At 39.3% G+C, this 13296-nt stretch overlaps 1 protein-coding gene across 36 annotated transcripts in view; it reads left to right on the forward strand.

The window, feature by feature from the left end:
- Positions 1-13296, forward strand: part of SORBS1 (sorbin and SH3 domain containing 1) — a 160447-nt gene that overhangs the window by 110552 nt on the left and 36599 nt on the right. For 23 of the 36 annotated variants that reach the window (XM_065746223.1, XM_065746224.1, XM_065746230.1 and 20 more), the window contains 7 exons: positions 209-356; positions 4902-4931; positions 6919-7094; positions 7864-7927; positions 9028-9102; positions 9394-9456; positions 13242-13289. In XM_065746223.1, the coding sequence (XP_065602295.1) occupies positions 209-356; positions 4902-4931; positions 6919-7094; positions 7864-7927; positions 9028-9102; positions 9394-9456; positions 13242-13289 (604 nt within the window). The remainder of the gene's footprint in view (positions 1-208; positions 357-4901; positions 4932-6918; positions 7095-7863; positions 7928-9027; positions 9103-9393; positions 9457-13241; positions 13290-13296) is intronic. The other 13 variants (XM_065746228.1, XM_065746231.1, XM_065746237.1 and 10 more) reach the window with 2 other exon arrangements.

Genomic DNA, 13296 nt, shown 5'->3' on the forward strand with positions numbered 1-13296 from the left:
TTATACTACTGCCTTAGCAAACTAATTGCATTAACAAGAAGCAGAGTATGTACATGGAGCAAGGTAATGCTCATGCTTATGCCTTTTTACTAAAATTTGCTATGATTATGCTTCTCATTCAGTCTCAAATGGTGTTTTTTTTCCCCAGATTTTCCCAGTGCTGCAGCTTTCTTGCATGCTGATGATAATGTATTGCTCTCCTTTTCAGGACCCAGGTTCTGTGCTAAATGAAGTGTCCCAGCCAAGCGGTGGCACTGACTATCCAACTTCCTTCACATCAATCAACAAGTCATCTTCTGCCTATCCTTCTACCACAATCGTCAATCCTACTATTGTTCTCTTGCAGCACAATCGAGGTAAGGAGACTTCCAGGTAGATATTCAGGTTCAAACTGAATAAACTGTTAAAACTGCAAGGAACTTAGGAATGTGTGTGCTATGGACAGTGAAGTCCATACTACTAAGGAATAACAAAGACGCTTCCAAATGTAGTGACTGCAGCATACTCCAGGTGCACACAGGTGACAGGTTAAGTGTGTGGCACAATGCCTACTTTTTTAATTAGTATCCATAGACCAGTAGCTACTTTGATGCTGGGGAAGATGTTTCTTAGGGAGCATATTAAGTTATTGCAGGTAACAGCTTATCCTTTATTAGATGTTCTGTCATGGTGGAGAGGGTATATACTGTTGTCTATCTGTCAATAGAATCAAGATAACTTGAGATAGGTCCTCATTCACTGGAAGAGGGATGAGCTAATTCTCATCTACTTCAGTGTGGAAGCAGCCATATATACCCAGTAGTAAATAAATCAGTTGCCAGTATGTTGAATTTGGCAGACTGTTCCTCCATCCACAACTTGTTAAACTCAGACCCTCACTTCAGTACACCCTGAGCTCTAGGTTTGTGTATGAGCAAAAAGGCCTAGTAAACACAAGACTGCTTGTAAAAGTCTTTCTCCACTTCACAGCAGCTTCTTCTGAATGGACAGTAGCATCTCTTTATCTCTGGTGTTAGAGGGAAACTTTTCCTTCTCCTTTTTAGTTCTCTGATGACTGACATTACCTCAGCCTCCCAGTCTTTGCATCATCAAAGTCTGCAATTTGTAAAGATCCACACAGATGCAGTCCCAATTTACTTTGTTTTCTAGTGAACTTGGGAAACGCCAAGACAGGAGGAGGAGAAATTTAATCTGCAATGCTGCAACTTGTGTTTTTCAAAGGAAAAATAATCAGGAAATAGTGGCAAGTCTTGCACTCATTTTGATCAATCTGCTTACCAGCATTTGCAGACTACATGTATATTCTTTTCTTCGGTGCCTCTGTTAAACAGACTACTGTCTTTAGCTCCAGAGATAGTTACTGTGCTGTAGCCCAGCTGATGGTATCACTCATGTGAGTGGGTTTTATCTTTTCCTTTCTACCAGCATCTGAAGAAGCTTTTTGTTCTCCTGAATGAGAATGCCTGGATTCCCAAATGTTTTATCTGAGACCTTTTTATCTCAGAGCTTTTTGTTGTCTTCCTTAAGCGGGGTTACTGTTCTAGTGGGTTTTTGTTGTAAATCTGAAGCGTTTTAGAGCATGTTCCTTTCTGTATGTAGATTTAAAGAGCACAACAAACAAATTTGTATCATATGATGGCCCACACACTCAGGCTTTGAGACAAGGGATGTCAGATTTTCCACTTGATGAATTACCTTCGCAGACAACAGTTTTATTCTGTCTTGAATATCTCTTGCCCCTGCCCATCAGGCCTCGTAATACTGTAGCCTGATGTATTGAAGAGCCTTATAATCACATTTTTGTTGACTGTGATATAGATTGTGACTTGTTAAGCAGCATAATTGAGTCTATAAAATATCTCATTCAAACATGTTTTCAAGTCTTTAGAAATCAGACCTGTAATCTGTAAGAGTCATATTGAACTGGTTTGAGAACACACCCTCATCATCAATCTGTACTGATTGATGCTATGTGCTACACTATGTTTTTAATAATAAAATCTCATATCAGTCATTACAGGTTTTTTTTTTCTGGGGTTACTGTCAACTTGACAGGCAGATGTCCCAGCCATCATGCTTATGGTTTTTAAATGTTGTCACAGCATTTTTCTTCCTGACCTGTAGAGTTTCCTTTGTATTGCAAGGCATACTGAGGATGAATGTCAACAGTCCAGCAAGCTGCTCTTCCTGAAACTTCTTTCTTTAGAGCAAAATACTGAAATTCTTATGTGCACTTCATATGAGCGCAGTGATTTTCAAGTCTCTGACTTCAGTTGTTGTCATTCAGTATAGTCCTTTGTTACAGTTGAAGTGGAAAGTATTTCTCCAGCAGGCTGTAGGACGTCAGGCTTTTTATTTAAATAGGGGGGGGGGATATAATGGAAACAGTGACTGGATGTGTCATCTTTTTTGCCCTCTTAATAGCAGTTTCAGTGTTCCTATTTGGTAAAATATGTAGTTTGCTGCTAGGTCTGTTTATTCTGAACCTCTTTTTGAATCTCTGAGACGTTCTGTAAATTCTTTTACTTCCATCATAGTTTTCTTCTACTTCCTAGCATATATTATCTAGACATAGGTATGTTTTCTTCCTTTTCCACCTTTTCCATCTGTTTATATACTGAGGATTTCTTACAGTTCCTTATGCTTCTGCCCCCTTCTAGACTTTATCCCAGCAAAGTATTAAGCTTTTTTGATAGTGATTTGTAGTGTTTTTGTAATGTAGCTGATGTAGTGATTTTAAATGGTTCTCAGATCTTAGCGATCTTTTATGTTTCTCTCCTGGCTGACATGATTCACATTTGATTTCATCTTTTTGGACCTTATCCATTCGAAGCTGGTTTAGTCTCATAACAGATAAAATCGTTATTGGATTACGGTCCAACTTCCCTTTGTATTTTGTTCTGAAATCAATTCCTTCTTGTCAAGACGAGGTTTAATATAAATTCCTCTTGTGTGCTGTGAATATCCTTTGAGGAAGAAATTTCAAGGTCATTCTAATGCTGGCAATCTGAAATCTCCAGTAGTTCAGTTAGTCTTCCAGATGGATAATGCGGCTTTTTTTCTCCTCAGTGGGTTATTGATTGCTCTTTAAGGAGCTAGTTATCTTATTCTCTGGAGTGACTGTTATAGCAGACGTCACTTACTGTCCTATTTTATACTTTACTTGCTGGTTCATTAATCTGCAAGCATTTAAGATCTTTTGCTGCTAAACTTAGAAACAGGTCATGACATCTGAAACACAGTAAATACAATTACTCAGACGTGATGAGAGATCTCAGAATTTTTTTTATACCGGATTTCAGTATCACCAACTGAAAATGATTTATGCTTATGAGCAAGTAATTTCAGATCCTCTATTTCATTCCAAGCATCAGAGTAAGATTTTATTCCCTTCTCATTTGTTGGTGTCCAGACTGATGCATTCTATTTTCAACATCTTAATTTTGCAGTAAACATACTCAAATATTTGTTTCCTCTTCTCCTTCTGTTATTGGTTTCAAGTCTTCATTTATTCTGTTGCTCCTCTGGGAGTTCTGAAGGCATTTTAAATCATTTCTTCCCTGTTGCCAGCAGTTATGTTCCCCTGTGCAGCCCTTTCTCTTAGACTCTGGCAGGTCTTTGGCCTTTGCTTACAGTCCCAGAACACAAGATCAAAGATCAAATTCTCATTTACCTAGAGTGTTCCTGAGGCTGCAAGCTGGTTCTGGTCAGGTGGGAGAGTGAGGTAGCAGTTACCTCCCCATCTTCTGCTCATCAGCATCTCTTTCCTAGTCGGAGATGCAAGTAAAAAACAAACCAAACCAAAAAAAACCACCACCACCAACAACAAAAAGAAATAGAAACAGCCCATCTACCAAAACACTGGTCTCCCTTGCTAAATTGTTCCATTTAGTACAAGTATCCATTGAAGAGAGATTCTGCTAGCAAACAATATACAAATGGAGGTTTTTTTACCTACTGCAGAGTTGCTTGGCAAGTGTCCCAGGCCACCACAAAGCACAGTTATTTCCTGGGCAAGCAGTGCATGGCATGATTATTATGAATATTTAACAGGTGCATAAAGTTTTGTAGTCTTTGCATTAACCACATGAGCTTTCAAGAGTGTCTGTGTTTAGTATACCCATAAACTGTTTATTATTTTCACATTGCTTTCATGCATTAAATAACTAGATTAACTGCTAAGCAGTGGATAGAGCAAAGAACATAGCTAAGAATCCTTGGTTTATTACCAGCTACAACTTGGGCAAGTTGTTTGGACAGCCCTTTAGAAAGCAGCTCTGTCAACTGTAAGCACAGTGAAACCCTCCAGAAGATACCACATATGTCCCAGTCCAGGAACTCAGTAATGAAAGGTTATAAAGCAAAGTGATATTTCTGAAACTCATAGCCTTACCCAACCCGTGTCTGGGGACCACTGTAGGCAGATCGCTCAATCTGTAACTCATTAGTATGTGTTGAGGCTCAGCAAGCACCAACAATGGCTCAGTTCTTCCTATAACCCTATGAAATGCTAATAGCATTATTGTTTTAAAATGTACTTTGTGTTAATGATAACAGTTATTGATCAAGTTGGTTGACTCTGAGTCCTCAGTGTTTTTAAAACTGCCTCCTGTCCAGCTTCTTTCATTCCCTCTGGTATTTGAAAAATAAAGAATACCTTTTACAAGTGTATTGGGCACTGCATCACAAGATTTGTGTTATCCACAAAGGTGCTGTGTGGACAAGGGGCTGTGGATTGTCACTTTAGCAGTGTACCTGAAAACAGACTCTCTCCAGTAGCTGCTGCCATTCTGTCTGCAGTGTATTTCTTGCCTGTCAGAAATGCAGCACCAGAGCACTTGCTGTTTGTCTCACCCATTTGTTCTGTATTTCTCTTTATTTTGTTTCCTCCTTTACCACAGAACAGCAAAAAAGGCTTAGTAGCCTGGCAGGTATGATGTGAAAGGTCTGCTCCCTTGCACCCACTGCCTCTGCTGGAGCCAAGTGCTGCTTTGTTAGTTGTGGAGTGCCTTGAGCAAACACACTTCCCCAGAACTGCAAAAGAAAGACTTCAAATGTTTGTCCTGGCTTAGTCCAAGTCACCAAATGTTTGATTTCACTCTCTCCTCCACGTGCTGCCTGTGTGGCCGGCCGTGTTAATATACCTAACTCAAAGAACTGTTAGTTTATTCTCCTGAATCATAAGTTATATTCCTGTTCCCACTCCCAGGGTCCAGCACCCTCTATCCAGCTCCTCTGGTGCCACACCAACCCATCGCTGCTCTCTGCTGTGTTCTGCTGATTTGACAAGCTGCACCTTTCTCTCTGCTCCTTCCCTTGGCAGTGCCTCAGTGCACACAACTCAGCTGTGTGTCCTGCAGACAGAGGCTTCCTTCCTATTGGTTTTCCCTTCCCCAAGGTGTTTCCCTTCAGCATCAGGAACTCTTTTGTTTTCTGAAGTAGAGACAACTCACAGTGTGGCTTATTTGGGCCCAAATGGCCCATGGCCTGCCATTTTGCACCGCTGGGTCTGCACCTGCTCTCAGTGAGTCAAAGCAACCATGGAGGTGCAGGGGCTACCTCATCCTCCTGCCCCTTGCATCCTCTTCATCACAGCAGAGTAACTCTTGCTGTGTGGCCCCATATTGCTGCTGACCTTAAAGGTGGCATGGGGTGTACAGCATGGTTATCTGTGTGGCCAGGCACTAGGTTTGGCTATTTGATGTTTTTAGGTACCTTGACCTGGTATGTACTTCCAGGAGTGCCTTAGAAATATTTGGAGCTGTGTAGCAAATATTCCAGTATGGAATTTAGCTGTTAATTCTTTCAGATGGAGGGGAACGAACCAAGTACAAAATATCCCTTTGCACCAGAAACACAAAAAAGACCAGAAAGCAGTGCATGTGCATTGCTAGGGAGAGAAAACAGAACGGAAAAAGTTAGAAGAGGATTTAATTGATGCTTTGCTACATGTCGACTTTTTTTTATAAACATTATTTCATTTTTATTTTTAGAGGAGAAACCACTCAAACACAAATCCTTCATGAACTGATTTTTGCAGGCCAGAACTGTGTTTGCTCAGAGTACCAGTGCTTTGTTGTTCATAAGCTTCTCCTCTGCTAACTGTCCCTCTCAGATTTCTTCATATTTAATGGCTTTTGAGCAGCATGGTGATGTGCATGTGAATAAACCTCTCTCTTCAATGCATGCAGCGATATAAAATGATCAGGACCCAGCAAATCCTTGAGGAGGCAGACTGTAAAAATCATTAATGTTTTATTCTCCAGAAAATATATGAGGAAGAGTCCTTAGCAGAGCCTAGAAGTTGTTATGTTGCAGCTCTCCTGAGCATAGTTGATCTTCAGAGCAGTCTGAGCTCCCTGGTTCCTTGCCCAGTGGTGCTGCATATGGATGGCAGTCACGCAGCATCAAGGAATGCCAGGTAGAATCAAGGCAGTCTGGAGCAATTAGCTGTTCCCCTCTCATAAAGAGGAATTGTACATATGCTAACCAACCATAGTAGCATTTGCTGTTTACAAACTCTAGTTAAATCCAATAGAAGCATTTCTGTGCCCTAACAAATGAGATTTTCAGGAAGGTAAGTGCAAGCTGTAAAAGGTAGTGCCCTACTACCATGTAGCTGATTAAGAATGAAATTGCAGCCACTGATTAGACCCAAAAAAGTCTCCAAAACCAAAAATTTTCTCATCTTATGTAACAGCTGAGCCTGTTGTGAGATGTGTGAAGAGGTGCTAGCCTGCTTTTGCTGGTATCAAACATATTCTTGCCAGATTTCTTCAGCTCAGGTGCTGGCCACAGCTGGCAGGGTCACAGTCTGTCTCATCAACTATTTGCCAGGGTTCTTGCCTTGAAAGAGTGGGATATGGTGAGGTGATGGAATGCTGTGATGAAATAATAACCCCTTGTTTTCATTTCCAGATTCGGTGCCAGATAGACTAGTTTCTGATAAAGTAGATTTGGCACTTACACAAATCAAACCAGTCCAGGAGCCAGTGCTGAGTGAGAAGAGGGTAATGGAGGAGAAGAGAAGAATTGTCAAGAGCCCTCAGCATGTGACTGATACTTCTGTTGATGACATTGGCATTCCATTGAGGGTAAGGCAACAATGGAAAAATTACCATTGCAAAAACCTGGGCCAGGTTCTGCCTGTCTTGAAACTTGGAAAATTTGCTGAAGATCCAGAGGCTGCAGAGATATAAGAGAAGGTATAATCTTAGTTCCAATGCATATTATTATGTTCTATCAAAGACTCAATTTCAGCATCAGGTGGAAAAAAAAGTAAGAGTCATTCTTTTCATTCACTGCTGGCAGCAAAGGAGGATGCTAATTTTGCATTATTTTAGACATCTTAAAGGCAGTTATCTCTTCTAAACGTGTTTCATTTCAGTCAACTATCAAGTGAAATTACGATGAAAAGAATAAGGGACCCATTCTTACAGCTAATGTCTGGAGTGACTTGAACACTGCATGTGTCCATTGGACACAGAGTGTGAATCACAAAATTATACACAGTGCCTACTTTTTGGTGAATATGATAAGATCAGATTGCTATGTACAATCTTCCACGTAATGTACAGTTCTTTACTGATTAAACATACCCCTGCAGATCTTTCACAGTATTAGTAACCTCAGTGAAACCTGTAGCCTCCTTATATGTTAGGTTAATATCTTACTTATATTTTAAAGTATTGACTTCATGTAGCCTTGAATTTTAGGTAGTCAGCAATAATAAATGAAGTGGAAAGCAGAGTCGTAACCGTACTTACTGCTGAAAGATTTGATAAAAAAAATTTAAAAAGACTTTGAAAGGTTGGATAAATCTTTCTGATTATTTGTGTGTGTGTGTTGTTTATTTTCCAATAGAATACAGACAGATCGAAGGACTGGTACAAGACAATGTTCAAACAGATACACAAGCTAAATAGAGGTACTGTATGATGGGTCATTTTACTTACTTTACAAGACCACCTTGACAATGTTTTCAATACATGTGAAAATTGTACTAAGGATGTTCAATAGAAGTGTTTTATGTTAATTAGTGTTTGCTCTGCACTGCAGAATTCAACCAATGTATTTAAAATCTCTAAAAACAAAGGTAAGAGAGCAGTGAAGTACAAAGCAATTGTTCAAGTACAAAGTGATTGTTCAGAGAGGTATACAGCAGTGCCTTCATGAAATCAAGTGTACAGAAGGCTGCCATTCATTCTTAAGAAGTCTATACTTAAGAAACAGATCCCTGAACTCCACTATTAGCAGCTACTCCACCAAACACTTTTGAGTGATAGTAAGTTATTACTGAAACAACTTTGCTTTGGTATCTGCTTAATAGAACTTGGTTTGAGGCTCACTGACGCCAGGAGAATTATTTCTGCTGAGATTGAGCAGTTCAGAATCTGAATTCTGCTCTTCAAAACTTCAAGTTTTTCTTCATTCATAGTTCAAAACTGTAGTAAGCTCTTACAAACATGAAGTTTCACATTTTTATTCAAGTTTCATTGTAGTGAGGGACTCTACTACTTCGAGGCACTTTTGTGCCTGGCTGCTGACACATCCGTGTTCTTTCTTCTGTGTGAGAAATGGCTGCAGCAGTGTTTGCAGACTGAACCCTCTGAACAGGCTCACGTGCAGGCAAATATGCGCTTACATAACACAGCTCCAGTTTTGCATGCTCCACGGTTTATTTGCCACTGCAGGTGCTGTCATGATGAGCTTTATGCATATATAGGCACTGTGTTGTATTGGATAGAGTGAGAAAGAGTTGAACCATTTCCTCACCCCAGTGCTTCTAACAGAGGTTCTTTAGCTCAGCCAGAGCCTGTACTTCTGGATATGAAGAATGAATTGAGCCCTTTCTGCTTCCAGGGTCCCCCCACCCTAGAGGGCCCAAGAAAGCATGTAGATAGTGTCATGCTGTAGCATCAGCACACAAGGAACTGTTCTCCAGCTTGTGTGGATTCTTGTCTTGCTATTCTTCCCCTTTAAATCTTTACTCTCTGTTGTTTTTTCAAATCATGTTCCTCTCCTTAGACACTCCTGAAGAAAACCCTTATTGCCCTACCTACATATTTCCTGAACTTCCTGAAATCCAGCAAAAACCTGAAGGTACCAGAAGCTTAGTCAGAGTATGTGTTGTCTCGTGCTTTGAGTTAACTGTACTGTAGCACCGTAATAGTCACTAGATTCAGGTTTAGTTTTGCCCAATATACCTTTTTGTGTAATGTATAAAATAATTAAGACTTTGCTAATCCGTTAATCCTTAAAGTATGATGATGTTTACTCAAGCATTATTAAAGTAAGCGATAAAGCCAAATGGTGATAGGAAGTTGGGGGATGAAGCAGAACATCCACTTCACTGTGGATAGCCTCAAAATCCACTGCTTTTCTCTGCTGCAGAAGACAATCCTTATTCTCCTACATACCAGTTTCCTGCGTCTACTCCTAGCCCTATCTCTGAAGGTAATAATGAAGGACCATCTATATTTTTCTGCACAAATGCTGCCTTGTCCATTTATTTTCTTCCTGGAGTTCTCTCTAGTTGCTGAGCATTATGCTGCCTTGTAATTATTTGCTGCACTGTAAGCATTGCCTTGACTGTCTGATGCCTTTTTGGCTTTGCAGTGCTCCTCTGGCTTTCTAACTAGTAGTTGACTAATGCTACAGACCTGAGGTTTGCTTGGTTTTATGCGCTTACCAATTGTACTTAGCCATATGCGTGCAGTGATTACTTAACACGCCTAAAATGCTGATATACGTGTAAAGATGTGATTTAACTGAGATTTCCCTTCCCTTCCTTTTGGATCAACACATCTGTTTAATTAATTTCTTATTTTTAGTATTAACACAGTATTAGGGCCAGACCAAAATGCCACTGAAGTCTATTGGTGAGATGGCTGCTTGCTTCAGTGGGTTTTGGATCAGTCCCTCAATGAAGTCCCTTAAAATAAATATAACATAGTAACATGGGTTCAGGGCTGGCCTTAGGTGCACTCACATATCTAGGCAAGAGCTGATCGTGACAGTCAACAGCACATCTTGTAACTTACATCGTTGTCTTTATGCCTCTTCATGTGCTCAGGAGATTCCTTTAAATTTCAGTATAATCTAGATTTGTTGGGTATGTTTCAAGGATGGTGAAATTATATTTGTTGCAGTAATAATCCTACAACTGTATGCATATCTATGAAAACACTGATATATTGGAAACATCAGAATCCACTGCAGACATCAGGCATGCAGATGTTTCCTGACTGGGGAGACAGTGGTGGTGACAGCCTTGTTTGCTTGATGTTTTGGTACTGCTTTAGATCCTGCCACTTCGGAACTTGCCTACTTAGCCTGTGCCTCAAGCCAGCCCTGGTGAGATTATTAATTAACCATTTCATTCAGTGTTTCTATTAAGGATTTGATGGGTACTTTGTAAAATGAAAAGTATACCATCTGGGTTCCAGCTGAAATGATCAAAGAAGATGAGATGTAGTGTATTTCACTGTGAAAATGAATGTGGATTAGTGTCAAACAGGTATCTTATTTCTTGGTGAAACCTGCAGATAAAGAGTCTTGTCTTGCATATTACAAAGTAATATAAATTATTTTCTGTTGGCAGAGTGGTACATTGGTACAAATGAGAGAGAGAGAGTGTCAGTAACTGGTTGCTAAAGGAATTTTGCAGTTATTCAGTTTTCTTGTTTGTAATGAAGTTTGAAAATCCATCTTTATCTTAAATACAGTTTGTAAAACTAATGAATATAATAAGAGTCTGATTTCCCATAAATTTCCCCTATGCACTCCAAATGTGCAGGTGAAAGTAATTTACTGGTTTAGGTGAATGATGTAAATAATGGGCGTATGTTTGGTCCAATAAAACTATATATTGGAAAATGTTTCTCAAATGTCTGCTTGGATTCTTTCTTTGATGAGGAATCCTGAATGTGTAATGGTGTAGATGGGTTAGACTCCATATTTCATATTCAGAATATGTTTCAAACTGATCTATTGAACTGCAAAGGGCTCACACAGAGATGGATTGAAACCTCAAGCTTTATATTTTATACGTTCTGAGTGTTAGTCTTTTTGCTCTGGATTGTTGTACAAGATCTCCTAAAAACATTAAGATTGGCTTCTTCTCCAAAATTCTGTCAAAGTCTAAGAATATTGGCCAACCTTAAAAACAGACAACCTTAAAAACAACAAACACCCTGTAGATTCTCTAGGAGCTGCAGGGGAACTTCCACTTCTTGCAATAAGAATCAGATTTTGGAATTGTGGTTTGGCAATGCCCAGCTCCACTAAGAAGTGTTGCGTAGATAGGATGCTCCTCTGAGAGCCAGGAGATCCTGTTTGAATGCTCACCTTTGATTTAGTCTTTAAACTTTATATGGAGTCATTCCAGAGTTCTATGTTTTACTATTCATGGCTACAAAATGTGAGAAAACGCAGACATTCTTTTTCAGAAGATACTTGAAGATACAGAACATTATCACTTTCTTCCTCATTACTTTAGATATTAATATCTTTGCAACTGGGAGCTTAGCATTAATCTGAAATTATTTTTCCTGCCTGAATGATGATATTTAATGAGTATTGACGTTTATTTTTGAGTAAGTAAATCAATTTTTTTAATTGTTCACCAGCATTAAATAATACTGGGAGCTGAAAGCATGTGAAGATGGTATTAGTTGTGTTCATATCTATTTGTGGGGGCAAATAGTGATTTACCAAGTATTCTGCTATTTGTATAAGCCCACCTTTTGCATAGCAATAGCAGTCAACCTTTTCAGCAATTCCCTGTTATGATATTAAATAAATCGATATTTGTTTCTGTCATTTTAGTCTAAGACGTGGAAATTTTTTTTTTTTGCTTGAAGGCTATAGTAAGCATACCAGAAATCAATAACTGTTTAGAACTTAAACCTTCTAATTCATTCACCAAGAGAAATTCAACAGAGGGGCTAAATGTTAAGACCTCTTTGAGCCTTTCTGAAAAGCTCGATTAAGCGATGAGTGCAAGTTCAGGTCAGCTGTATTAGCCAAATTGTTTTTCCAGCAGATGAGGCTGGATATAGCAGCTACTCCTTGAGAGAGAAGCTGCAAATTGTTTCAGTCTGTTGATTGACATCACTAAGTGAATGCGACACATGTACAGTATGTTCTGTTCTTCATCTATTTCTGTTTTTCTCTATTTTTATCTGTCGATTTCAGTAGTTTATTCACAGAGATGTTAGTAATATCTTTACTCATGATATTCTTTGCAGACATTGCATTTTATCTTTCTGCATTTTGCCTTGAAGTCTTGTACATATCTCAAGTATACTTCCCTGATAGTTGGAACCCTCATTGTTAGAGAAAGGTGATGGGTCTGTGGATCCAGTTTCCAGTTCTGATGGCAGCTTGCCATGCTATTATGTGCAGTTCATTGAGGATTTATTCCAAGGCATGCTGAAGATGGTGGAAAAATACCTTTAGGTTTTTGATACTCAGAACCACTCTCTGGATGTCACTTGTAGAGTGGGGGTACTAATCCCACCATCCTCCCACCTCTTTTAGGGGTGCATCTACCATGAGCACTACAATCATGTCTGTCATTGCTAGCTCTTGTACAGCTGCTGGAACACCTCTGTTGCATTCTATAGATCTATCTTTCTCATTCAAAAGGTAAGCTCTTCAGAGCAAGGACAGTCTCTTAGTGCAAGTATACATGTGTGTATTGTGCCAGGAATGTTACCAGTGTTTAAAGATAATCTGAGTCAGTGAGCATACTTCAATTTGATGTGGTACTTAATGCAAGCAAGACGGCCCAGTGATTACTGTGTGTGATTGAGAGCAGGACTCCTCATCTCCATTACTGTGACTAGCACCTAATGAGTTATTTTAGGCGTACAGTTCAGCATTTAGATACTCAATTTATCTTTCAGCTTTTGATAAAGTGGATCTAATGACACTTGCTCTGGAGGCGTTTTGTGACAAAAAGTGATTGTTTTTTAAAGTGCTTTGAGAGGCTGGAGAAAGGTATTAGTATAAGTACTACATTAATATTTATACATAATCTAGGAAGTATTTTTAAAGGCAATTCAAATCTCATTGGCATTTTCTTTTTTAGGATCCTCTCTGTGGTAGGTATTGGGTGCATAACTCTCTAGTTAGTTCTACTCTTTCTAGTAGAGTAGAACGGAAATTAGAAGAATTTCTGATGCATCTTGTGGAGGGTTTTCTCAGCTCACTTGCAAAATGCTTTTGTCTTTCAGATGAAGATTCTGATTCATACTCTCCTCGTTATTCCTATTGTGAAGACAGTAAGTA

This window comes from Cyrtonyx montezumae, unplaced genomic scaffold, assembly GCF_038088225.1.
Source record: "Cyrtonyx montezumae isolate F1298 unplaced genomic scaffold, pur_monq_1.0 scaffold_4, whole genome shotgun sequence".
Lineage (NCBI taxonomy): Eukaryota > Metazoa > Chordata > Aves > Galliformes > Odontophoridae > Cyrtonyx > Cyrtonyx montezumae.